This window comes from Cygnus atratus, chromosome 2 (genome assembly GCF_013377495.2).
Source record: "Cygnus atratus isolate AKBS03 ecotype Queensland, Australia chromosome 2, CAtr_DNAZoo_HiC_assembly, whole genome shotgun sequence".
NCBI classification, from domain to species: Eukaryota; Metazoa; Chordata; class Aves; order Anseriformes; family Anatidae; genus Cygnus; species Cygnus atratus.
The window spans coordinates 30,641,377-30,668,885 of record NC_066363.1 but is presented as its reverse complement, the minus strand read 5'-3'; the positions used below and the strand labels follow the sequence as shown (position 1 = coordinate 30,668,885).

The window sequence follows — 27,509 nt, the reverse complement described above, 5'->3', positions numbered from 1 at the left end:
CAGAGAAAGATACTCCACAGCCTCTCTGGGCAACTGGTTTCAGTGACTACAACTCCACCACTAGTTGTAGTTATCTCCTGGAGAATTCTGATGGAGAATTCTTCACTTGTACTGATCCTCCTCCTCCTCCTGAAACACTTTCTTCCCTATTGCAGCAGCCTTGTCTCAGAGTGTTGGGTAGCATCTACTCCTTTCACAAATACAGCATGGCTTGGATCTGTGGGGTGACTGGTCTGCCCTGAATCACACCTATCTTGACCAGCTAAGCTTGTTCAACCAAAATATGTCCAGAGTATTACGTTCTTTCAGGGGACATATAGAAAAAGGCTTTTCTGAAATGCTTTGCTTTTTGCAAATATGGCAGTTTTGGTGAAGAAAAAAAAAAAAAAAAAGTTTGTCTCTTGTTATCACATATTATTCTCTAACTTTCTGTGAAGTCCTTCTATTTGCATTACTTTTGAGTAAACATTTTGCTTTAGCTTTATGTAGGATTTGGCTTTACAGTCATTCAAAGTAGCATAATCTTATTTTCCTTCTCGAATATGACATCTTACCTGAGTGTGTTCTGCAGCTTGTTTTTGAAGTTTCATTTTACCTAGAGATGCAAAATTCTTCAAATCACTGATGCTCTCAGATAGTGTGCTCACTTGTTCTAGGTTGTTATGTAAGTCTAAGGCCTCAGACTAAGCACCAGTTTCAAAAGGCAACCATTTGTCGATCTCCCTCAGGTTGTGTTGTGGTTTTTGTTTGTTTGTTTTTCTCATTTTTTATTTTTATTTTTTTTCCAGAGAACCAATTTCTTGACTGAATTTTTCTAGTTAATTTTCATTATGTTAGGTAGTTCCAGCTGGACTAGAGACCTTAACTTCTCGTTTTTACTTTCAGCAGCTTTCAAGGATCTATGTCCTCTTTTTCTCAGTTTATCACACATGCATAAATTGTAGCTAACTGCAAACTACTATCAGACCTATATAATTAAGACAACTAACATAATATAAATACTAATGTGTATAGTAATATAACAATTAGTAATCCAACAAGTACAAGAAAAGAGACAGTGCAGAGGGGAGGGGAAGTGAGAAGGATATCTCCTCTCTACATGGTTTACCGCTAACCAGCGTGGCTAGCTAGACATGTTCAAGGCTCTCTTTGGAGTGTTTCAGTTCTCCCTCAGCCAGGAGCAGCAGGGAACCAGAGAGGGTCTCTTTCTGCAGTATGAGACTGCTTGAACTCCCAGAGCCTTAACACAGAATCTCACCCAAGGAAATCGACCTGATTTTGCCATGAGGTCCTCCAGGTGGCAATGCAGACAAACTAACAGGTCAGAGCATGTTTAAAAATACAGAACTGAGAACATTTGAAAGTTTACATTACCAAAGTGGTCATTTTGATTGTGTTTAATATAAAATGTTCGTCATTCTGGCAGGACTTCCGAGTTCATGTAAATGAGAATTGGGAATAAAATGAGGGATAAATTTGATTTATGCAATCCCATTAACATCATTATTTAGTTCATAGCTAAGATTAGAAGGTAAGATTTTTATTTAAAAAAAGTAAAATAATTACAGTTGAAACCACTAAAATTAATCACTGTTTATTTTTCATTATTGGTGCTTAATTCTCCACAGTTGTGTGTATTTGTTGCCATTTATCCCTTGTGGAATTCATGCAAAACATTGCTATTATGATTTTACATCATTTGTATCGATTTTACAAAGCTAAAGATATGTGTATAGTAACATCTACATACAAGATACACATGTTTATGTACATATAGACAAATGAGATGAAGATGCAAATTCTAAATGATTTAACAGTTTTAACCATCTGGAAATAAAAAGCAGCTAATATGTTCAGATGAGATTTCCAGACAATTAATTTCACTGTGCTTACATTTCACAAATGATTAGTTAGGTATCTAAAAAGTCTGACTAGTGGCAAGATTTTCCATATCCTCACTCATAAACTGTTGCTCACCATTAAACCAAAACTAAACTCTTAACAGTAGAATACCAGGATTTCCAACCTAAGATTCAGGAAAGACTTAAATAAGATTTTTCTCTATACTTGTTACAGAGAGGTTTCAACTGCAACCCAAAATGAAAACAAGCTTCAAGTGCCAGCCTGCAGGAACTGACTTAAATAATGATTAGTTTATGTGATTATGTGAAAAGGTGATCACCTTTTGCAGCATGCCACTCTCACGTACTTTACAAAATACAGTACCCACTCTATAAAATGCCAAGCAGGCAAGATTGATTTCTCAGGGAAAGGAACTGTAAACGGAATTTAACCTTCCCAAAAGGACTTCATTACCAGATGCACCTATTTTAAGCTATCTGTAAACATTTTTTTTCTTTTTTTTAGAAAAGAAAGTCCTCTGCAGTTTCATGAAATGATATCTGATTTTCTAAACATTTTTTTTTCAACCTGATCCATCATCAGTTTGAACCGCAATACTGGTTTCTTATCATAGAATATCCCGAGTTGGAAGGGACCCGTAAGGATCATCAAGTCCAACTCCTGGCACCGCACAGGTCTGCCCAAAAGTTTAGACCATGTGACTAAGTGCACAGTCCAATCTCTTCTTAAATTCAGACAGGCTTGGTGCAGTGACTACTTCACTGGGGAGCCTGTTCCAGTGTGCAAACACCCTCTTGGTGAAGAAGCTCTTCCTGATGTCCAGCCTAAACTTCCCCTGCCTCAGCTTCACACCGTTCCCACGGGTCCTATCACTGGTGATAACGGAGAATAGGTCATCTGCCCCTCCACTCCCCCTTGCGAGGAAGTTGTAGACTGTGATGAGGTCCCCCCTCAGCCTCCTCTTTTCCAGGCTGAACAGGCCCAGTGACCTCAGCCGCTCCTCATACATCTTACCCTCTAGGCCCTTCACCATCTTCGTTGCCCTCCTCTGGACACTCTCCAACAGTTTAATGTCCTTTTTGTACTGTGGTGCCCAGACCTGCACACAGTACTCGAGGTGAGGCCGCACCAGCGCAGAGTAGAGCAGGACAATCGCTTCCCTCGACCGACTAGCAATGCTGTGCTTGATGCACCCCAGGATACGGTTGGCCCTCCTGGCTGCCAGGGCACACTGCTGGCTCATATTCAACTTGCTGTCAACCACAACCCCCAGATCCCTCTCTGCAGGGCTGCTCTCCAGCGTCTCATCGCCCAGTCTGTACGTATAGCCAGGGTTGCCCCGTCCCAGGTGCAGGACCTGGCACTTGCTTTTGTTAAACTTCATGTGGTTGGTGATCGCCCAGCTCTCCAATCTGTCCAGATCTCTCTGCAAGGCCTTTCCACCCTCATCCGAGTCCACAACTCCTCCAAGTTTAGTGTCGTCAGCAAATTTGCTCAGAACACCTTCTAGTCCTACATCCAAATCATTTATAAAGACATTGAAGAGGACTGGCCCTAAAATGGAGCCTTGAGGGACCCCACTAGTGACCATCCGCCAGCCAGATGTGGCCCCATTTACCACAACCCTTTGAGCCCTGCCCGTCAGCCAATTGCTCACCCATCGTATGATGTTTTTGTTTAGCTGTATGCTGGACATTTTGTCCAGTAGGATCCTATGGGAAACCGTGTCAAAAGCTTTGCTGAAGTCCAAAAAGATCACATCAGCTGGTTTCCTTTGATCGATTAGATGGGTGATCTTATCATAAAAGGAAATCAAATTTGTTAGGCAGGACCTACCCCTCATGAACCCATGTTGGCTGGGACCAATGACTGCATTGTCCCCCAGGTGCGCTTCAATAACTTCAAGGATCATCCTCTCCATAATTTTACCAGGCACTGACGTGAGACTGACAGGCCTGTAATTGCTAGGGTCTTCTTTCTTACCCTTGTTGAAAATTGGCACAACATTTGCCAGCTTCCAGTCCAATGGGACCTCACCAGATTCCCAAGATCATTTCAAAATAATTGAGAGAGGTCCTGCGATGGCATCTGCCAGCTCTTTAAGCACCCTGGGATGAATCCCATCCAGACCCATGGACTTGTATGGATCCAGGTGGAGCAGCAAATCCCGCGCACGTTCAGGGTCGGTTTGGAGTTTGTCATTCCCACCGTCATGGTCCTCCAGCTCAGGGTACCCTGGGTCCCGAAGCCCATCATCAGCGTTGAAGACAGAGGTGAAGAAGGCATTAAATGTCTCTGCTTTGCCTATGTCATTGTCTGTGAGGAGACCCTCCCCATCTAGTAGCGGACCTATGTTTTCTTTGGTTCTCCTTTTTCCGTTCACATATCTAAAAAAAACTTTTTTATTGTCTCCCACAGACATGGCCAGCTTCAACTCTAGTTGGGCTTTGGCCACATGAATTTTCTCCCTACAAACACGAACAGCATCCCTATATTCCTTCATCGTCGCCTGACCCTCCTTCCAGCAGCCGTACACTTTCTTTTTTCACCTTAGCTCCAGTAGAAGATCCCTGGTCAGCCAGGCCGGCCTTCTGCCCCACTTGCCTGACTTCTGATATTTTGGAATCGCCTGATCTTGAGCTTTTAGGAGGCAGTGCTTAAAGATGGACCAGCACTGATGGACACCAATGCCTTCAAAAGCAGTTTCCCAGGGGACCTTGCTGACTAATTCCCTGAGCAGCCTGAAGTCTGCTTTCCCCACATCCAGGGCTGAAGTTTTGGTTGCAGTTTTCCTTCTGTCACCATAAATTCTAAACTCAACCACTTCATGGTCACTATGACTGAGACGGCCACCAATTGCCACGTCTCCCACAAGACCCTCTCTGTTCTCCAGCAACAGATCTAGGAGGGCACCTTTCCTAGTTGGCTCACTTAGCACCTGCACCAAGAAGTTATCATCTAGGTGCTTTATGAACCTCCTGGACTTGCTCGTGTCAGCCGTGTGGTGATCCCAGTTGACGTCTGGCAAGTTAAAATCCCCCATTAGGACGAGGGGAGTCGATCTCGAGGCATCTCTTAGTTCTGCAAAGAATAATTCATCAGCGTTGTCGTCCTGGCCAGGTGGTCTGTAATAGACTCCCACAACAACATCCCCTTTGTTTGTTCGTCCCTTAATCCTTACCCAGAGGCTCTCAACTTTGCATCGCCAACTTGAAGTTCCACACAGTCCAGCCCATTCTTCACATACATCGCCACCCCACCACCTCGCCTACCCTGCCTGTCCCTCCTGAAGAGCCTGTAACCATCTATTGCAACACACCAGCCACAGGACTCATCCCACCAGGTTTCGCTTATGCCAATGATGTCGTAGCTGTGGGACTGGGCCAAGACTTCCAGCTCATCCATTTTATTCCTCATACTGCGTGCGTTTGTGTAGAAGCACTTCAAATGCGCCTCCCTACATGCAGCTCTTGTGTATCTGACTGAAGAGCCTCACTAGGACACAGTCTCTCTGATTCTAGCACACCATCCCTTAGCTTGTCACTGGCGTGCCTGGTTCTATCCCCTTCCCCCTTCAACTCTAGTTTAAAGCCCTATCTATCAGCCCAGCCAACTCCTGAGCAAAAATCCTCACCCCTCTCTGAGAGAGGCGCATCCCATCTGTTGCCAGCAGGCCCGGGGTCGCGTAGACATTCCTGTGATCGAAAAACCCAAAATTCTGCCGGTTGCACCAGTCCCAAAGCCACGTGTTAATGTGACGAGTCTGCTTGTCAACTTCGACACCTCCTATCGGAAGGACAGAGGCAAACACAACCTGTGCCCCTGATCCTTTAAGTAGTCGCCCCAAAGCCCTAAAGTCCCTTTTGATCACTCTCGGACTTCTCGTTGCTACCTCGTCATTACCAGCCTGAAAGACCAGTAGCGGGTAGCAGTCGGTGCCAGGCGCTTGACTTTCCTAGCGAAGTCTCTCACCCGAGCCCCAGGGAGGCAACAGACTTCCCTGTAGGTAGAGTCCGGTCAGCATATTGGGCCCTCTGTCCCATTCAAAAGGGAGTCCCCCATGACAATAACCCTTCTTTCTTTTTTGAGAGCTGATGTAGCAATGTGGGGGGTAGGGGACCTTGCCTTAGGCATCCTCACCAACCGGGATGGGCTTTCGCCTGCTTCGTTGTTCTGGTTGTCATGTTCTAGAGCTTCGTACCTGTTATATAAGGGTAGATGGGAAGGTGAGGTGGGCAAGGACAGGGCTCGCCTACCCCCCCGAACAGGAACCTGCTTCCATTCTCCCCATTGGCTTAGGTCCCCTCCTGCTGCCTGGCGGGAAGAGGGAACTTTTGTCTTCTGGGTAGCAGGAGACATTTGTGCTATGGCAGGCTTGAGTCTGTCTGAGAGAGGGCAGAGCACCTCCACCAGTCCATTTCCCTCTCTGATGCTTCTGAGCCTTCTCACCTCCTCCCAAAGCTCCGCTACCTGGCTGAGCAGCTCTTCAACCTGGGCACACCTCCCACAGGCATACCCCTCGCCGCTGCTGTCGGATACCGACAGAAGACTCAGGCACACCCTGCAGCCCAGGACCTGGACGGCTGTGTGTTTCCCCGAGCCTTTCTTATGTGAAAGGAACAAATTTCTCATTTTAAATTGGCCATTCAGATGACTAGCATCATTTTTTTTTCTCATAAGATAAAAGATTTAGGATTAATACCTGAATTATATGCATTTTTTGTTGAAATGTTGTACCTGTTTATGCAAATTACTATTATTTTATTTTACTTGTAGTTCTGTTATGCACTAATATTTTATCTGTACAGAAAACTTAAAGGAAATGTTTCTAACACACACTTTTTTTGAAGGGTATTTTTTTTTCTGCATTTGTCACTATGATATCAAGTTGCTGCTTCAGCTAAGCATTCCACAAATAAACCTACACGGTAAATCTTTTGTGATGGATTAGCAGGCCACACAATTATTTACAGAAACCACAAAAATACTCTGAGAGATAATTAATTAATTTATGTGAATTAATAAATATAAAAATTAATGATGTGAATTACTATAATGCTATGTAATTTATAACATGTTCCTCCCAGAAAATTCCAAAGCTACATTAGTCACTTAAGACACTCTTGTGTGGAAAATATATTTCTGTTCTGTAATGTGTTGTTAGATTTTAGCCAGAGCATGAAGAGTAAAAGCTGGTTCTGACAATCAGGAATTTGAGGATCTGTAGTTCCACTCTGTGTGCTTCTTAGTATGTGACAATGGCTTTCCTGATATTTTTGTTCTATAACGGTTATAGATTTTGTGATTTTATTACAGATTAAAGTTTAGCAAAGCATTTGGGGAAATATTTTTAGCTTGTGTTATGTTCCATACGTTTGCCCGTACAAAATATTTATTTATATGGTTTCTTATCATTGTGGGAACTGAAATTGACGATACAGAAACTTCTTCCAACCATATGTTTCTAACACCCATATCCCCTGTAACTTCTGTAAATTTGAGTTTCAGATTGTGGAACTGATGTATGTAATGTATTTCTATTGTATGCATATTTATTTATAATGTTCTGTTTAGTCATTTTTTCTCCAGGTCTTTAATGACATACCAATATAAAGAAATTTCCATATTCAAAGAGAACATGTCACTTAGGAAGAAGTTTAGTAATATTCTTAGAATGGCTTGGGTTGGAAGTGACCTTAAAGATCACCTAGTTCCAAACCCCATGCCACCCACTAGATCAGGTTGCCCTGGGCCTCATCCAGCCTGGTCTTGAACACCTCCAGGGATGGGGACACAACACCTTCACTGGGCAACCTGTTCTAGTGCCTCATTACATCTGAGTGAAGAATTTTTCTGAACTAAATCTCCCCTCTTTTAATTTAAAACAATTCCCCCTTTTTCTACCCCTGTCTGTCAGTGTAACAAAGTCACTTTCCATCTTTTTTATAAGCCCCTTTTAAGTACTGAAAGGCTGCAATCAGGTCTCCCCAGAGCCACCTTTTCTTCAGGCTGAACAACCCCAGATCACTCAGCCTGTCTTCATAGGAAAGATCCTCCAGCCCTCTGATCATCTTTGTGGTTCTCCTCTGGACCCATTCTAACAGATCCACATCCTTATTGTGCTGGGGTTCCCAGGCTTGGACACAGCACTCCAATTGAGGCCTCACAAAGGCAGAGTAGAGGGGCACAATCCCCTCCCTTGACCTACTAGCCATTCTTCTGTTGATGCAGTCCAGGATGCAGTTGGCCTTCTGGGCTGCAAGCGCACTGCTGGCTCTTTTCAAGGTTTTCATCCACCAGAACCCCCAAGTACTTCTCTGCAGGGCTGCTCTCAATGAGTTATCCACCCAGTCTGTACTCATATCTGGGATTGCCCTGACACAGGTGCAGCACCTTGCACTTGGACTTATTGAACCTCATTAAGTTCACGTGAGACCACTTCTCAAGCTTGTCCAGGTCCCTTTGGATGGCATCCCTTCCCTCTGTTTTATCTACTGCACCACTCAACTTGGCATCATCTGCAAGCTTGCTGAGGGTGCAGTTAATCCCACTGTCTATCTCATTGATAAAGATATCAGTTCTGGTCCCAGGATGGACCCCCCTAAGAGACACCACTCATCACTGGTCTCCACCTGGACATAGAGCCATTGACTGCAACTCTCTGGATGTGGTCATCCAGCCAGTTCCTTATCCACTAGATGGTCCACCCTTTAAATCCATCTCTAATTTAGAGATAAGGATGTTGTGTGGGACCACGTCAAAGGCCTTGCAGAAGTCCAGATAGATAACATTGGACAGTCTTCCCTTGACAACTGATGCAGTCACTCCATCACAGAAGGGCACCAGGCTGGTCACACATGATTTCCCCTTGGTGAAGCCGTGCTGGCTGTCTCATATCATGTCCCTGTCTTGCATGTGACTTAACTTCGTTTCCAGGAGGATATGTTCCATGACCTTTCCAGGCACAGAGGTGATGCTCACTGGTCTGTAGTTCCCAGATCTTCCTTTCTACATTAAAAAAAAAAAAAAAAAAAAGAGTGATGTTTCACTTTTTCCAGTCACCAGGGACTTCACTTGACTGCCAGAGTTTTTCCAATATTATGGAGAGTGGCTTGACAGCTACATCAGCCAGTTTCCTCAGGACCCTGGGATGCATGTCATCAGGCCCCATAGATTTGTTCAGTTTCATCAAGTGGCCTTGAACCTGCTCTTCACTTATAGTGGGAGGGACTTTGCTCCCCTAGCCCTCATCTACAGGTTCAGGGAAATGAGAGCCGTGGGAAGCCTGACTGGAAGTGAAGACTGAGGCAAAGCAGTTGTTGAGTTTCTCAGCCTTCTCTATGTCTGCTGTTACCAGTCCTCTTTTGTTCTTTATCAGAAGGGGTACACACTCCTTGGCCTTTCTTTTCTGGCCAGTGTACCGACAGAATCCTTTCTTGTCAATCATCATATCCCTTGCCAAATTCAGTTATAGCTGTGCCTTGGCTTTCCTGATCCCATCCGTACACATCCAGACAACATCCCTGTACTCTTTCCAGGCCACATGTCCCTGCTTCCACTGCCTGTGCATTTCCTTCTTACATGTCAGTTTGACCAGCAGACTCAGCCATGCTTTCTGCCTTCCCTGCTTGTTTTCTTACAAATGGGGATAGAGAGCTCTTGTACTCTAAGAAAAGTCCAGCTGTCAGCTCTGATCATTATGAGTATATAAATTTTAATACTATTTCCATAGGCTAAAATCCATTCTGACCTTTTGCCCCATGATTTATTCTGATATGCTATTACCATCTATGTATTCATGGGATGCTGTCCAGTATGGGAATTGGGTGCGTGAGAGGGAATGGGTTGTTATATGAGAAAACCATTCATGTGGTTCCTACTGCAGGTGGGATGCCAGACCAAACGTTGGTACATGAGTATCAGCAGAGATTGAGGCAGGCTGCTCTGGTTAAAGAGAGAGAGACAAGATAAAATGATTGGAGAAGGGAGAGCTGAAAACAGCAGTTTTTTACTGTTTATTTTTATTGGTGGTGTAGTAGCAAGATGGTGAATACAACAGTGAAAAAAAAAAAAAGGTAAAAAAACAACCAACAAGAACAAAACAAAAACCATGGAGCTATAAAATAAGGAGCATTTTCTTTGGGAGAGCTGCAAGCATGAAGTTATGAGAGTTGTATTGCTGCTATGTTGCTATGAGGCAAGTGTTCACTGGGCGAGGCAAGTGTTCACTGGGCTTTATATGTTTATTTGTGATGTGTCCCAAGAGCCTGTTTTTTTGTTCCTACTTTTGTAAGCTTAACATGGGATATCTACAAACATAAACTCATAGATGCAGACAATGCTAGGATGCTGCTCCCATCTAGGCTTTATGTGAGAGAGCAATAAGAGTAGAGTGGATTACCTGTTTACAATGTCTTCAGAAATAGGAATTAAAGTCTTGTTATATCTTTATGCCAAAGATTTTCCCCAGTCAACAAAGCTGCAAATGTCTGATTATTTCAGCTGGAGAATCAGGGTGGTTGGATACCGTTAAGCCTGTGCATGCTTTTACCTAGTTGTCACTAGCTATGAAAGTTGTTGTATTAGACTTGATGCACCACATATTCTCAACTGGACTCGAGACGAGAGGCAGTCCTTGAGGTTACTTGGAGACTGCCTTTCCAAAAATTTTCAAGCACTTTTTCAAACTTGTACATGGTAGACAGCTAGAATACAACGGGATATCTTCATACAAGGTTAGACATATGTTTAACGTAGATATAATAGAAAATAGAGTTAATAATATGGTGCAGACACATCAACCATTTGTAATAAACCAGGACTGATCTGTAGGAAAAGAAGAATTCATAAGTGTCACAAAAGTAATTATGCACTTCACTTGTAAAAGGGAAGCAGCAATATATTTATTGAAGAAAATAGTGATTTAGCAAAGATTAATCATGAATAAGACAGATATTTTAGAAAGTTCTTATGGTAAAAGCAGCATTAACAAGATTTGTGGTGGCAAGGTCACTTAATTATTTACTGAGTAGAGGACAGGTTCAGACTGAAAGTGTCAGGAAGACCCCTTACATTGAGTTATGTTGTTCAGAATGGAGTAGTCCCTTTTGCCATCCAAATTCCAAGGAATCTAGATGTGACCACATCCCATCCCAATCCCAGACTCAACAGTATATGCCTAAAGGATTATATCAAATCAATCCTTATCTTATCACTTAGCAAAGATTACAAAGTTTCAGCACGCTTAGCAAATTACTTGCAAAGTTTCAGTAAGCTAGTTATTGGTCACTTACCAAGTATCTGTCTCAGGTAAGGAATCTCTTGATCTCAAGAAGTAACCTTGAGAGGGGTCCGTGCTCAAGGGGAAGATCCTGTCATGAAGCCCACTGCAGTACAGGAGAGCTCAGTGGGCTCTGGGCTGTCCTCTATTTATGGGCTAAGATGATTGAATAGTATCACATCATATTTGTATATCAGCCATATTTGTTTGGTGCATGCACCATTAGCCCTTGGATCTATCTTCCCCAAATCCACCTTGAGTCCAGTTCTGCTATAACAACCATATGCATTTATCATGGCTGCCACCGATGGTTATTCCCCAAGCAAGGGTATGGGTGAAAGGTCAGGTTGGAGCAGGGCAGGAGGAGTACACCACCACAATAAGGTGGTAATAATAATTTTGATTAATAAATCTATTGTGAGGTCATTCTGGTCCCATAAAATTTGTGTATAACAGAAGAGTTGAAATTTGTTGAATAAATTATTTCTTCTGAAAATGAATCTAAACATACCTCACAGAAACATAGCTAACTTTTCATTGCAAACATAACAAACAGCTTCAAATGCATTTTTTCAATGCAAAAAGAAGAAAACAGACTCTAATCCATAGTTACATTTTTTGGATCAATAAATTATTGTCCCCTACTCCTCATGTCTGTAATAAGCTCCAGCCAGATCAATCCTATGTGTAAACTTCAGTATGTTTTGACAGAATAATGATAATTCTACATTTATCCTTATTTCCCACTTCCAGATACTCGACATACTACACATTTGGTTCCTTTTTAATCAACCACACCTTCTGCACAACTCCCTGGTTATGTTTTTTACACCATCAGGTTGGAATATTTGATTTGTTCTTTAAATGAATATATCCCAGTGAAACGCTTCATAAAGGGATTGTGGAACTGTGGAGATAAAATCATTAATATAGGTCTGATATGGTTTGCATAGTTTTCTCACCAATTCTAGAGTAAAAACAAAACAAAAAAATAAAACAATCATATATGTCAAAGATATATAAAAGTTATTTCTTTATCTAATATTTTTCAGCTACTCATACTGCAGTAATGAATACAAATGCACAGAGGAATCATCAGACTTTGAATTCATAAGATTAAGAAAACATTGGACAAAATTACAAAAACAGTAAAAATATATTTTCCATTTTGCAGTTATTTCTGGTCCTTGTTATATATGTGTCAGGGAGAAGAACTTTACAATTAAGCCTTTCATGGACTGTTTTGGAAGACTGTACACACGCATATCATTGCAAAGTGACCTTTGCCACACCTCCATAGCAGCCTGTGGAAGATGTCAGGTCCAGCTCACCCTGAGTGGATGCAGAGATCCCCTGGGAGCCAACCCTATGCTGCATTTGCCCACTATTTCACCATGGCTTATGGCCTGGTGAGCACAGTTAAGCATGTTGATCCAGATCAGAATCAGCCCTGTAATATGGTCCCACGGAAAGCTTACAGATAGAACAAACCTATCTGTTTAAAATTAAATCATTGTGTGGGCTTAGCAAATGAAAAACTCATGTTTATTTATTCAAAAATACAACATCTGTGTCCAAACTTGTTTGGTTCTTCACGTTCTTCTTTGTTTCTGGATGCATTTACATAATACAGCAGCCTGTAATAAGCTTATTCATATATTCATCTCATTCATAGCTCATTCATTTCATTTTCTCTTACTAGTGGCAGCTAGAAGTGCTTTTAAGTCACTTTTTAAATGATTTACTTTCTCCTTTATTCCAAAAATCAATTCTCTCTGATGGTGATATTATAATATCAGTAGTAAATCCCTTTAGATACAGACTAATCTTCCTGCGGGATCTGACAATACTATCTTTAACAACTGGGAGGAGACTCAGATGCTATACTCCAAATTGTCTCTGATAGTCTCTCTGCAGGTCCTATTAGCTGTTATCACTATGGATGTGCCTGTAAGTCTTCTATAAGGTTATCCTGTTGCTAAGCTATTTTACTCATCTGGACATCATTTGTTTTATGATGCAATATTTGTTCTTACAGCAGAAAAAAAAACAAGTAGATTTCTTTCAGACTTTCAGGGTTAATCCTTTTTTTTTTTTTTTTTTTTTTTTATGTGGGTACTCCTATAGACTTCAGTAAGATTACTTTTGTGAATAAAGGTTGCAAGATTAGATCATATGTCACATATGTATGAATTTGTTAGAAATATGTCTATGCTTCTATAACCCTGTCCCCTTTCATTCTCCTGCTTTAATGATTTTTATGATGACACATTTATTTTCCATGTTTTTTGTATGATTCAGTAATTCAGTATACTGGCTTTCAACAAAAAAGAAAAGTAGTGTTGTGTTTTTATAGTGCTGCTGAAAGTATGATTTGACTGATATATGCGTAACTGCAAAAGACTTAGTCTGACAGTGCTTGAAAGAAAAAATAAGATACTTTCAATAAAAATTGGAACAATTCATTATTAGGTGAAGGATAGCAAAATAATTGAAAAAGCTAGCACAGCAAAAATATTGCAAATAACTAAACTAAAACTAGAGATAAGCATATATTATTGCCTACGTTAGTTAGCTTTTAACAAAACCTGTTTGATCCTGAATAAACAACTGAAAATTATGACATTCTTATTTAAATAGGTAGTAGGGCATTGATTCTTATTGTCACACAGGGACACTTTATATTGTGTGAAACCACCCGACATTTTGAAGACCGTCATTTAGTTTGGAGAAAAAAAGGGTTATCGCTCTCTTTTAAGTGCTTTACAACACAGATGCTGTGTTATAAAGGCTTGGACAAGAAAACAAAAAGACACTGATCCATTTGGATGTGCAATAAATGAGTTGCAAGGGAGAAAGAGAGACAGGGCAGACTCAAGTTAGTGATACAGGCAGCAAAATTCCCATAGCTCTTTCCCCATGTGAACAATTTTGGGCAATGTGTGGCTCAAGTACAGTAACTTTTTTACTGAATTTGTGACTTTCTAACCAGCTCAGACTCACTGACTTCTCATAGTTTGGTCAGGTGAAAACACTTAGTCTTATTCTGTTCCTAGAATTCGTACATGATCCATCTCGCCAAGTGGTTTCCACCTCTAAGGGGGGAGCAACAGCCTGCATGGCTGAGCTGTGAGATCACCACTCAGAGTGGATCTAACTTCTTATCCTTATGGCTTAGAAATAGTGTATCTACCACGCTGGATTTGACTTCATCAGCTTTAAAGCTCCTCTGATCTGAAGTAAGAGCTCAGAAAAATCACTTAAAGAATACTTTGGAGGAAATTGTCAAACCAAAGGTATTTCTGTGTCTGGGAAATGCACTGGCTAAGAGAGCAGTTTAGCCATTAGTACAAGAACATAGTTTGATGACTGACTTGAAGTGTCTGCTGTCTGGGTGGTGATCAAGTCAACAAAAGCATAAAAAAAAAAGTTGGGACTGAATGTAAATGAAAAAGTGTTGATGAATAATGAGAAGGAGAAGGAAAGCCCTTAGGAAGATTGGTCCATACCTGTTCAAGTAGCCTGCTGTGAATCTTTAAGCAAACATCATTCAGATGACTTATGGAAGAATGTCTTTTTGATTGTCTGATAAGAATTACCACTTTTGTAGAGCTGCTCTTTCCCAGAGAATTTTTCATCTTTTTACAGAAAACCTTGATCATCTGCTTGTTTCCACTGTTGACAGACAGATGTTTCTTCACTTCATAGACGTTGTGACAGAAGGAGCAGGCACTCACTGAGCACTGCAGGTAGAAAACAGGTGCAGCTGTGCATGAGAATGACAAAGCTGTCCTTAAAAGCAAATGATCTGGTGAACTGTAAGTTTAACTGGTAGTGATTCTGTTGATTCACTGAGCAGTGGCTAATGATTAAATCCAGGAACACATTTATGTGCTGTTCTGCTCTTTACGTATCAGCTAAAACTATATACTACTCCATTTGATGTAAATTAATTAGCTGTGCTTTAATTGGGAGATTTATCCAGTTAAGAAACATATAATACTTCAAAAGGTGCTACTAGAGAAAAATGTTGAAGGGAGTCATTATAATGGCCACAAAACATATCTGCAACCTGTTCAGAAGAAAAGGATAGACATTTGACCTACTATATCTATGAAAAAGTCATTGACCGTCAATATGTATGCACAAAAAATAAATATAAAAAAATAAGGATAATTACTAAACAGTTACTATATGTACATCACTATGTAATGTGATTTCAATGGAATTTATGAGGTAGGTGATGTTATATACAATCCTGGGCAAAATCATTTCAAAATCTAACTTTGTGTATGTATTTTTTTTGACTTCAGAGAGTTACACTCAAGATAAATATCACCCTACAGTTCAAGATAAAATCTATATTATGGCATTCAGCGTACAGTCTGAGGACACTAATCTTTCTAGAAAATACATAGGATACATGTATTTTCTATGTACCTTTGAATTTCCCTTTGTATATATATATTTATAGATGTATATAAAATACCCACTTCTAAGTAATGTCTTTTCAACAAAATACATCACCACTTTTTTTTTTCCTTAAATAGTCTCTGCTTTAATAATTAAGGTCTTTATCCTGATCACTAAATTTCTGCTCAAGAGGGGAAGATGGGAACATTAGTGCATGCTCTCACCTATTTCACAGTTTGAAATCCTCCCCACCCCACCCCTCCCCTCCAAACAAACAAACAAACAAAAAAAAAAAAGAAAAGAAGCTTTTTGAACATTTTTAGTGTTTAGGTAATCAGTACCTGTGCTGCCAGGGCTTACTGAAAGCAGCTGGATGCCTGCCTCTGTCCTCCCCCTTTCTTGGAACTGCTGCCAGAACAGGTAGTCAGAAACGGAAAGTAGAGAAATACTTGAGCATCTGTGCACTCTCTCTCTCAGGAAAACAGCTGTGGCTTTCATAGGAAGCACTCATTTTTTCCCATCAGCCAAGACTTTGGATACCCCTGGGTCCAGTTTTGGCACAGTGAGCCAAGTAGGATGCAGTTTATGGCTTAAAACTTATGAGAGAATCTGTTCGGGCGGTCCCATCCCTGGCAGAACATTGAGAGAAATTCCCCAGGCTGCAAGCCACATGTGGGCCTCTGACCTTTTATTAGCACACCATGGGAGAGGTTAACAATTGTTGAGACTTCAGTCCTCCCTTTGACATACAAATAAAACAATACCAAGTAGCCTTTCCAAGACAGAATCATATTTAGGGCACAACATCCTTCTTAATATAGGATTCGACATTGAGGGGGAGGGGGGACACAACAAATCCTTAGATTAAGAAAATGATATATTTCTATAGAACTGAAGTCTGGATTGATATTTTTTCAAAATTGTGCAATTGTTTATGATACAGTGACTTGAGACTTTTTTAAAACAACGTAATCATGAGATGGAAACAATTTCTCACACCATTTTTAGCTCTTCATGTGGTCAGCACCATGGGTTATGGAACTAAGATTGCTCAATAGCTGGAGCCATATAAGAAATACACTCAATTATCTGATTTTTAAAGATGACCATTGTGTTTACTCAAGCACATAATTGTTGAGAAAAAAAAAATACTATAGATTCAGAATTATTTATATAAAGCTTGTCACAGAAAAAAAATCATGAAGTGCCAAATCTATGTCTTTTTGATATGTCTTTATCCTCTCAGCATTACTCTAGTTCACTCATGAAACTCTTAGTTTTTAGTAGGACAGGGACTGGAAAGTACTTCTTATTTGGAGGGAGATAGAAATACTGTCTCTGTTTTGCGGCTAAGAAGCTGTGAAGACTGAGTCTTGCCATAAGATGTCTAATCATGTCTGGATCATGTTTTCAAAGAATGCAAACTGAATATCCCAGCATCCCAGGCTTTCACTATAATAGCTTGATTCTTTGAGAGTCTTAGAAGCAGGTGATTTTCACTATGCAGTCCCATATTTTTAGTGCAGAGACTATGCTGTGCATAAATTGGAGCGAGCAAACTCATGCTTCTGCCACCAGTCTTTGCAGCTAGTATTTGAAAAGCCAATGCAAGATGATTTCTAAATGTAATAATCCTATGATCCTCTGATATGGCAGGTTCAAACCTATCCAAAATCAGAAAGCAGATTTTGCTTTTCATCCCCTTATTAAAGCAACAATGACATCTGAGAATTAAATCAGTGAAGTCTTGCACAAGGTTGGTTATTGCAAAAATGTTTACTAAGTAATGGTTGCTCTGTGCACTAAGCAGTCTCATCTTAACTGCTGTTGGCAAAGTAGATGGTCTTAGCAAATGTTAGTTTGAGATGAAGAGTTCCTTTGTATTCATTGTGAATAAACAGAAATACTGGTCTGGCAGGGAGTCTGCACTGAAAGAAGGATCAAGTACAGCTACACCATAGACATATGCCTATCTTGTCATTTATATACCTTTCACAGCTTCCTTACATAGCTGATTCCAATGCTATACCATCCTTCCAGGCAGTAGGGCTTTAGTTATTATGTATGAAAACCTTAGTTCAAAAAGATTTTGTTTGTTTGTTTTTATTACCTTGAGCAGTAGCTTCTTATCTTTTCTTTCTGTATTACTCTTGTATATTTCAGAAGATTTGGCTTCTCCTGAGTTTTATTTTATTTCAAAGATGCACAGTAGAATTTCTTGAAGCTTTCCTACAGGTCAACTGTTCTAAATGTTTTATCATGTTTGTCTTCTACCTCAGGACTATGTCCAATTTATCTAGGTTTTCCTTAAAGACTTCATCAGCTTTGAGTAGGCTGGAACAATTACTGTGTGTAACATGAAACACTCCTGTTAATATCTTCCACACTGATACTGGCATATTTTTGCATCAGCACTTTATGGTTGAAATGTTTTGTTTGTGAGCTGCTCCAAATCTCCATTATTTTTTTTTTCTGATTTGTTCTTGACTATCCATTATTTGTCATTCATATTTGTGCATTTGGTTTCTTCTTCTTAATTATAGTACCTTTCATTTCTATTAAATTACACATTTGCTTCAGAAAGAAATAGAAAAAAAAACGGATATTTCCATAGCTTTTTAATGTTAGAAATGTTATATAAGGGCCTATTTTTTCACTTAAATCATTTCATTTTGTGATATAATAATTGATTCATTGATTCTTCCTTTCTTGGAGATCTTTTCTTCCAGTCAGTTCTGTACCTTCTATGTAGAAGTTTCATTTCTTGTATTCCCCTAGTTTTCGTAGTGGAAAGTCATATGGATTTTCCTGCACAATAATCAATTCAATTCATTTTATTATTATTATTAATAGACTAATTAAATAACACAACTGCAATGGCTTGACATAATGAGTAGGAAGATCCTCTCTGCATTACTGTAGTGAATGACTTGGGCCATTTGAATATAGTTGTGGTTAATAACACAACAGCAACTTTTACATTATCAAAAAAGATAGTGAGATTTGGGAATGGAAATTTTCCAGACAAAAATAGAAGCAACAAGCCAGAACACAGAAAGAGTGTGTTGAGAGTATGGCAAGAAAGTGACACACAGTCAGAAAGAGATCTGGTTTTCCTTGTACGGTGATGGACAGAGGGCTGGACTGACCTCAGAACATTTCTCTTTTCCTTGGAACTTAAAAACTGTCACATTTTACTGTTTTTGGCCTCAACAGACAGTTGGCCAGCAGGATGGGTGTGTTCTGTCTATCTTTAACTTGAAAATGTATCTTCTGTGGAGAGATTTTTCCTTTAGGGTATCAATTAATATATTTCCTTTGCTCAAAAGACCTTTTTTTTTTTTCTTTTTTTTTCTTTTTAAATGCTGAGAACAGCCTTCTATGCTCTCCATTGTTTCAGTGAAGGGATTAATTTCTCCTTACAGTGTATTGGCTTTCAGAAGAAGTCTTTGTCTCAAATGACTTTTTGCCTTGATCTCTCTCAGTCTTCCTTGAATACTTTTTTTTTTTTTTTTTCCCCCACTGTACTGGAAATCCCTTCTGCTTGTCACTCATTTTTTTTATCCCTCTCTGCACATTCTTACTCCTTTCTTTCATATTTGCCATTAGTCACAGTAGCCAGCTCTTCCCCATCACTTCTTTTCAACATCTGCAGCAAAGTTTTCCCGTCAGTGATCTAATGTCTGTGGGCAGAGATTTCTTTCTTTTTTTTTTTTTTTTTTTTTTCATTTTTCACACAGCGGATGTATTCCCACTTCAGAGCTTGTACCTAGTCAACTTTCTCTCAAGAACATATTTAGTATACTAAGAGACCTCCCACTCTCCCACTTTGCAGACACCTTTGTCAGATCTCTAAGGTTTGATAGAGTGCTCTTGGTCTTGTTCACCACCACACTCAAGGCACTTATGCACAATATCTACACTCTGAAATGACACCATCTGTATAGAAACATAGAATATTTTATGCCTGCTAATGATGGAGAGATTAGACACAATCTTCTTCCTGCAAGGTCAAGGAGTATTAAACTGACATAAAAATGAAGGGCTTGCACGGATTTAGTTATCCTTGTAGGTACTTATTAGGTGAATATTACACAGCTAGGTAATAGGTGATCCAAATTTTGAAATGTTATGATTATCAATTTTTCTTCTATGTCCAAACTACAATCATTTTGTGTTGTAGCTGTAATTTTCCCATATTTTCAAGTGAGGATGCAGGCATAAAGGACAGGTCCATCCTGCATAGGCTCTTTCAAATTAATTTGCCCCATGTTTTAAGTAAAGAAAAAAAAATCCACTGAAGGATTAAGCAGTATTAACTTTTAACTTTATTAACTTTAAGCAATATTAACTTTTCTTAAACCTATGACTGTATAAAAACAATACCCTTACTCTTATCATGTACAGCAATATACATGTCCAGTCTTTCTTATATAGAGTATTGAATTTAAAAGCATACATTTTTTTAAGCCTAAAGAGAACAATTTAAAATTGATTAAATATAAGATATCTGCAGGAAACTGCTGATTAAAGGAGAATGAGATTCATGTTTCTTCAGTGAGGGAGGAAAAACTGCTCCTTACATATAATTTAGATAACATTTTATAAAAGGAAATAGTTCTTTGCAGATATCTCTTTTACACTCCAACTTGTGTTTGAGCTATAAATGATGCAGTGGGGTGTATGTAATTATGCCACAGCATCTGACAGGCATAAAAGTAAATGAGATATTTCATCTCAATGGGTGTACTTCCTGTTTAAATCTTTAAAAAAAAATAAACTCAACAACTTTTGCCAAACTGAGACGGGACTATCTCAAATATTTTGCTTCTGCAATGAACAGCTATTAATAAATTTTTCAATCTCATTTGACCTATTGGCCTTCAAAACATTAAACCAGTATATTTACAGATTGAGTTATTTCTAACATTTGTCTTCTTAATTTTATGAAAGCTTAATTTCTTCATTTAAAATACAGTAATTAACAAAATTATTTCTATACCTGTTGTTTCTCAAATTTGAGGGAAAAAAAGCTGAAAAAACAGACAGAAAAAGGTGAAAGTCTGAATTAAGTTCTAAAACTGTTGATCTGTGAACTTGTTTTTTTGGTACTGTATTGTTAAAAATATAAAAAACATTATTTCACTAATTTTCCTTCTAGCGGTGCTCCCTTCAACCTAGTCTAGTGTGATAAATCTAGGTAGTATTAGAACACCAGAGACTGAGCCATTCTGCTGATGCTCATCACTCTTGTTCATCAGGAACAAGATATGGAGCTGGATGCTGACATGGCAGCAGCCAAGAGGGGTTCAGAGTATGTACTGGAGTTCCCTCAGTGATGGCACAGTGTCTGGACTCTCTAGCAAAAGTTTAGTTATTGGTAGAAGTTTCTAGGTTGAGCAGGGCCGTTAGTTGTCATGTTTTTGAAACTGAAGCTCACAGATTCGTATATCAGCACACAATTTTTAATGTAAAAACCTTGAAAACAAGAAATCTAACCACTACAAGTAAAATCAGAAAGCAAAAGCAAAGAATTACAAAATTCAGTTTTCAGACATATGTTTTTAGGTGATATGTTTTTCATGTGATTTTGATAGTTTTGGTTTTAGGAATATTATGAAGCCACTAGGTGTTCTGACATGCATCTGGACATGAAGATACGATTAATAAGTAGATAGAGCTGAGAATTAATTTATGATAAAGACTAGCAAATACAGTGAGAGCAAGTTGTGGTTTGCCAGAATTAATCATTTGAAAAGTTAAATATGAAATAACAACATGATGGTACAATTCAATGGTTAGTGGCAAAGTTGGGAACCATGGGAATAACACTGTGAACTAAGATTATCCTTTTTTTTTTTTTTTCCTAGAAACTAAAGCAATATAAAAGAATGCAAAACAGAAATTATAAAATAATACTATGACCTGGAATGTGTAATGATATAATATGTTTGCATCTTTTATGAGATTTTTAAGCTCAAAGGATGATCAAAAATTTATAATTACTATGGAAATTTTCTTAGAATTCATTTTAAAAAGCAATGAAACACACTTGGTGCAGAATTTGTTTTAAAAAGTTTGTTGAACATCTAGAAAGATTTATTTTGTTTAACAGAGTTCTTTAGAGAACAACTCAGAAAGTCTAAATGTTTTAGAATGATGTAGGAATTTATGGGTGGAATTAGGTAACTTATTGTGGGAAGTATTCTCAGATATTTCAGTAAAACATTTTGGCAACTTTTGTACTGAAGAGCATGCAGAGAGTTTATGTATATGTTAATGAGTATAATGTTGATACCATCTCTAGCTTGCATTAGCTCTATGTAAGGTGAGGGTTTAATGATTATTAACACGCTTTGAAGTTCCTATTCACGACTGACAGCAGAGCTTCCTGGTTTTGGGGTTTTGTTTTTGTTTTGGTTTTGTCTCTTCAGGAATGAGATAAAACCTTCTTAATCCTAGTGCATAGACTGTGGATTATTATTTGACCCAAGGAAGGAATATAATAGGTAGCAATTCAATAGGATACACATATAAATGTTTTGAGAGGCAGTGTGGTGGTGGGATTCAAGATATCGTGCTGGATGCACATAAACTGCCTCAGGTCTAAATAGAACTGCAATAGCTCTGCCTGTGTGAAAATCCCCGTGTGTTTAGCTGAGGGATACAATTTACCAGCTCAGGTGCAGTGCCAGGAGAGTCTGTCAACCTGGTGCAGTGCTGAGAGACACTTAGCAGTTAGAATGTCCTTGCTAACTCAAGCATCTCTGCAGTGTATTTCATTTCATAGTGAGGATGTGCTCAGCTGTGAAAGCAACTGAAGAATATCCTTTCTTCATATCTTTCTTTGTCTTTCCTGAGTATATAACATAATCCTTTTCAGGTATGGGAGATTTGCGCCCTACGTTTTCAGGCATTATCTAGCTTTAGAGTCTCAAACCATATTTTAATAAAAGAAGTATGATTAAAACATTTAACGGAATAGATATGAGATGTATATATTGCTTCCCTACTATTTTCTCATCATCTGCTAATAATGAAGTATAAAACTAAAGAGGTATATCATACTAGCAAGAAACCAGTCCATGAGTCCACTGCCAATATGCTTTTGTGGGGGTTGGAGATACTTGGCTTAATCATGTGTGTGCTAGCAATCTATTGATACACACCCTGTTCTATGTCTGGGACATGTTGAATCTGAGACGTGTGCTGCACCAACAATCTAAATGTGTATGATGAACCCATGTGGAGAATTTCCTGACATCCTGCTACTTTTGCAGGAATCCTGAATGAATGCCGTGAGGCTACTGTAGATGCCTTCTATCCACAGTTCCCTCACAAAAAAAAAAAAAAGAAAAAAAAGGCAGCCCAGCTCTTAGTTTTTTCCCTTTCCAAATATTGTTATTACAACTTTTTTTGTAAGTGCCATCTTCTTGATCTGTGCACTCTACAAGACCAGTGATTTCTGGATCTGCTGCTAATACCATAGCATTTCTCTACTAGCATCAGATTGCTCATTTCAAAACATGGCACTGAGAATGAAGATGTATGCACCCAAATCCAAACATCTAGAAATAGTGAACTGCTTCCCCCACTTCTGAGACACATATTTTCCATCTCCTTTGTGTATTTCAGCACAGAAACAGTGTCAGATAGCCTAAAAATAATTTTTAATTTTCATTAAAATTATTTCCAGTGCCTTTGAAGAAGCCATGATTGTATTTGTAGATAAATAATATAAAAAGAACCTTAGTCTTGTTTAATTTTCAGTATCAGTTAAACAGTTGGCAGCATCAGCTTGAGAGGGCTCATCATTTATCACATTTGCCAGTACCAGGTCCGTTTTTTGATGCTATCAGTCAACCTAATGATGTGGATGTGCTGATTTTCCTGACCCCTTTCCAGAGCTAGGAATAGTTTACCAAATACAGAGGTGTTCAGATAATTCAATTTCATTAACATGTCTGTTCACATGTCATGTATCCCCAATACAGTCAACTTGTTGGGCAGGTGCAGACAGGTGCAAACTGTCTCTGCAGTGAAATTTGAAGTGAACATGTCTGGGCGGAATCAGAGAAATGTCAGAGACACATTGAATGATTTAGGTTGGAAGGGATCTCTGAGGTCTTGTGGTTAAAGCCTCAGCCCCTCCCTAATGCAAGGCTATCTTTGGACACTTGTCTGTATTTCTTGACTAATATCTGAAGTCTTCTATCCAGATGAAATCTGCAAGATAAAAAACAAACAAACAAAAAACACTGTCAAGGCAACTCATCTGCAAAAGCCATTACCAAAGAGAAAATGGCAGAAAATAGCATTAGTGATTATCAGCAAAGCTAGTCACATGGAAGTGAGTGCCTGAATTTAGATAATTATTTTAAAGTAGTTTACAGCTTAATAAACTTACATCATTCCAGTGGGGATTTCCTGTGAACAGCAGACTCAGTCCTGCAGTCAGTCCATTAACTAAGGTAGCTTTATTCTTGTGAATAGTATTATTTCTATTTCTGTCTGGAAACAGAACAACTGTATGAAAGGAGGTGATGTAAATATTTTAAAGAGGACTGCCCTCTTCCAGCAGCCTAAAGGACAGTCTATCATTAATTTGTAGTTATTTGAAGAGGTAAAGGCAATAAGTGCTTGCATTAAGGTGGTAAAAAGTTTGCATTATGAGCTTAACTTTCCTGGATATACGCTTGTGAGAAATTCTGCATTCAAGCTTAACTGTTCCATATACTATTGCTGTTATGGAATAATATTTGGGAGGGAATTTTTCTCATTGTAAAAATAGAAGACTGTATACTATTTAATTCTATCTTTTTAGTTTCAAAACTGACTAAATTGGGAAACTGATATATAAATACTATTTTCAAGAGGCAAATACTAGTGGATTTGGACAGTATGGGAAAGAAAGAGAATTTCTGTGACAATAATTTAGATAACTCTAAAGGGAAAACAAACAAAGACTGCAGTTAGGATGCCAGAATGTTGAACTGGGAAATTCAAAATACCTGCATATAGGGTTCAGGATCTATGGTTTGCCTAGTGCATTTAAAAAAAAAAAAAAAAAGTCACAAATAGTTCAGGTTGTCTGGTGGAATGCTCTTTTGCTGCTTCCTGCTGCCCACACTCCTGTCTGCTCAAAATTCTGGGATGTGTTAGCTTGACTTTCCATTACTGACGTCATATGATTGCACCATTTATTCAAGTGGTTCAAACCTTGCAACTCTAAATTATGTAGCAGCAATCAGAAGAAACTGAACTCCAACCTCCACAGCAAGTTTCTGCTTGATAGCTCCGTACAGCTGGCTCTGCTCACTATAGGTCAGCATTATAGCAGTAGAGCTGGCCAGAACTGCTGTCATGTGAGGGAGGATGGGGCCCCTTAATTTTTTTCCCTGATGTTCCGCTCCTCCACCCCCCTCTACCTTACAGAATTATAGTTTCATGAATACATTACTTTCCATCGAGTACTGGCAGTCCTGACATTGATAGGCAGTGAATCAATACTTTTATAGAATCATGAAGCCAAACTAGTTCTGCAGATCCAGTGTGCAGTATGTGGTTTTTCATTCTGGATATAACAACTGCAGTTTGAAATATGCCCCCACAGGCACTGATTGCATGCTTTAAGAAATTCACAATGAGAAATTTAATTAAAGAAGAAGTTGCCTCACTCTATCTTTAAAACAAAAATTCACCCAATATGTTGTTTTATTATTATTATTATTATTTTGTTTCATTTTCAGTATTTAATAGCAATAACCATCTTTAGCTGAGGATATTTCCTTGGGCTTAATGGCCCATGGCTGTGCTTTTTCAGGTGATCATCATCTCCCAGCAGTCATTAATCCCCTACAAATGCCCTGTGCCTCAGTCATTAAATGTGCTTAAATGCACTTCTTCTGAAAAATGGAATACTTCTAAATTTAATACATCTTCCAGGGATAGGAGTGATCTTTCTGAGGTGAGGAATGAAAGGACTTCAGTAGTGGTTCAGAGAAGTACTAATTATGACAAATAGATAAGATCTGCTTCTAGAGATAGCACAACAAAGAATTTTTCTACGGTCAGAATATGCTATATATAAGTCGTTTTATCTAGATGACAATTCACACAGATCCTAGTTACATAACAGACAAATCAGAAATACAGATAGTTATTTGTAATTGCTTTTCTCTACAGGGGCACCACAGTATAGAAATAAAGCATCTCACAAAACATGGAGAGTATGTGCCTGAAGCACTACTTAAAAGTTTCTCCATTCCATACATGAAAAATTGAACCACGCAGTGTTTTACTCAAATTTTACAAGGTGCTTGCAATAATATATAGAAAAATAAATGTTAAATCTTTCATACCTGAAGGTCTGAAACTCTTATAAACAAGTCTTTTGGTGAGAGTTTTGTGAGCCTTTCTTAAAAATGAGACCACAAATGAGCACTGACAAGTGTCATCAGAAGTTTTAAAGACAGCATTTACTGCTTGGCCTACCCTTGGTCAAGTAGAATTAAAACCTTCAATTAGAGTAGTTAAGGTGAATTTGTCTTGATCAAGTTTGAATGGGAATTTAATTTTATTTGATGGAATTGTGTTTAGTTGTTATTTTGTGTTACTTCCATCTCATGGTACTAAGTATGTACTGTACAGATTATGTGAAGGCTGTACCTGTCCCAAATAGGTTCTGAGGAGGATCAGATCTCATCCCATCACATTGCCTTCAATGAATGCAGAATTAGTACCTTTTAGATATTATGGTCATCTATTATTTATTTTGGACATTCAGATCTCATGTACTTTGATGAGTGCGGATGAGCACAGTAGTAGATTTTTGGGCCATGCATTTTTGAATGTTGACTGTTAAATGATAATGTTAAAATTGGAGCTGTCCTAGTCGATACCTTTTGATTGCAGATAAACGTGAAAAAAAGGGTTATTGTAACTCGATCCCCAAATTCCTTTGATTTTAAATTTTCTGTGTCCATTCAAAGAAACGAACAAACAAAACAAACAAACAAAAAAATCACCTTGAAAAAATATCTTCCAGGACAAATGGAATCATAGAATTATAGAATGGCTTGGGTTGGAAGGGACCTCAAAGATCACCTAGTTCCAACCCCCCTGCCACCCAGTAGATCAGGTTGCCCAGGGCCTCATCCAACCTGGTCTTGAACACCTTCAGGGATAGGGGCATCCACACCTTCTCTGAGGTACCTGTTCCAGTGCCTCTGAGTGAAGAAGTTCCTCCTAACATCTAATCTAAATCTCCCCTCTTTCAGTTTAAAACAATTCTCCCTTGTCCTACCATTATCTGCTCATGAAAAATGTTGCTTTCCATCTTTTTTTATAAGCCCCTTTTAAGTATTGAAAAACTGCAATGAGATCTCCCCAGAGCCTTCTCCAGGCTGAACATCTCCAGCTCTCTCAGCCATTCTTCATAGACGAGGTGCTCTGATCATTTTAATGGCCCTTCTCTGGACCCACTCTAATGGGTCCTTCTTGTGCTGGTGGCCCCAGACCTAGATGCAGTACTCCAAGTGGGGCCTCACAAAGGCATAGTGGAGGGGAGCAATGTTTTGTTTAATTCACATTTACTTCAGTAAAACACAGTTGTCATACTTTTGCAGTTTTCTGAGTGAGAACTTTATTCCAAATGTGAAATTAAGAAGTTTCATTGAAAAACATTAAAATGAAACATTTCACATACATACATGCACACAAATGGTTATCCTGTTATTTATTTTTTTTTTTAGATTTTTTTTTTAGACAAAACTGTTACCTGAATTAGATTCAGCCCTGCAAATATTTGTACTTATCCCAAAGTAATTTGGGACAAAGAAATTAATAATGATGATAATAATAATAAATAGTAAATCTCTTATTAAAATTCATTGACTAACAAAAAGATGCATGGAGCCGAGGACAAGAAAAACAGTATTAAGTCTTTAAGTTA

At 38.8% G+C, this 27,509-nt stretch overlaps 1 protein-coding gene across 3 annotated transcripts in view; it reads left to right on the top strand.

Moving 5' to 3' along the window:
- Positions 1 to 27,509, top strand: part of AGMO (alkylglycerol monooxygenase) — a 198,693-nt gene that overhangs the window by 168,685 nt on the left and 2,499 nt on the right. The window contains exon 13 of one of the 3 annotated variants that reach the window (XM_035562511.2): positions 14,829 to 14,892. The exons of 1 other annotated variant lie outside the window; for it this stretch is intronic. In XM_035562511.2, coding sequence (XP_035418404.1) covers positions 14,829 to 14,892 — 64 coding nt within the window. Of the gene's footprint in view, positions 1 to 14,791; positions 14,893 to 27,509 lie in introns of all 3 variants that reach the window. One more of the 3 variants, XM_035562513.2, reaches the window with a different exon arrangement.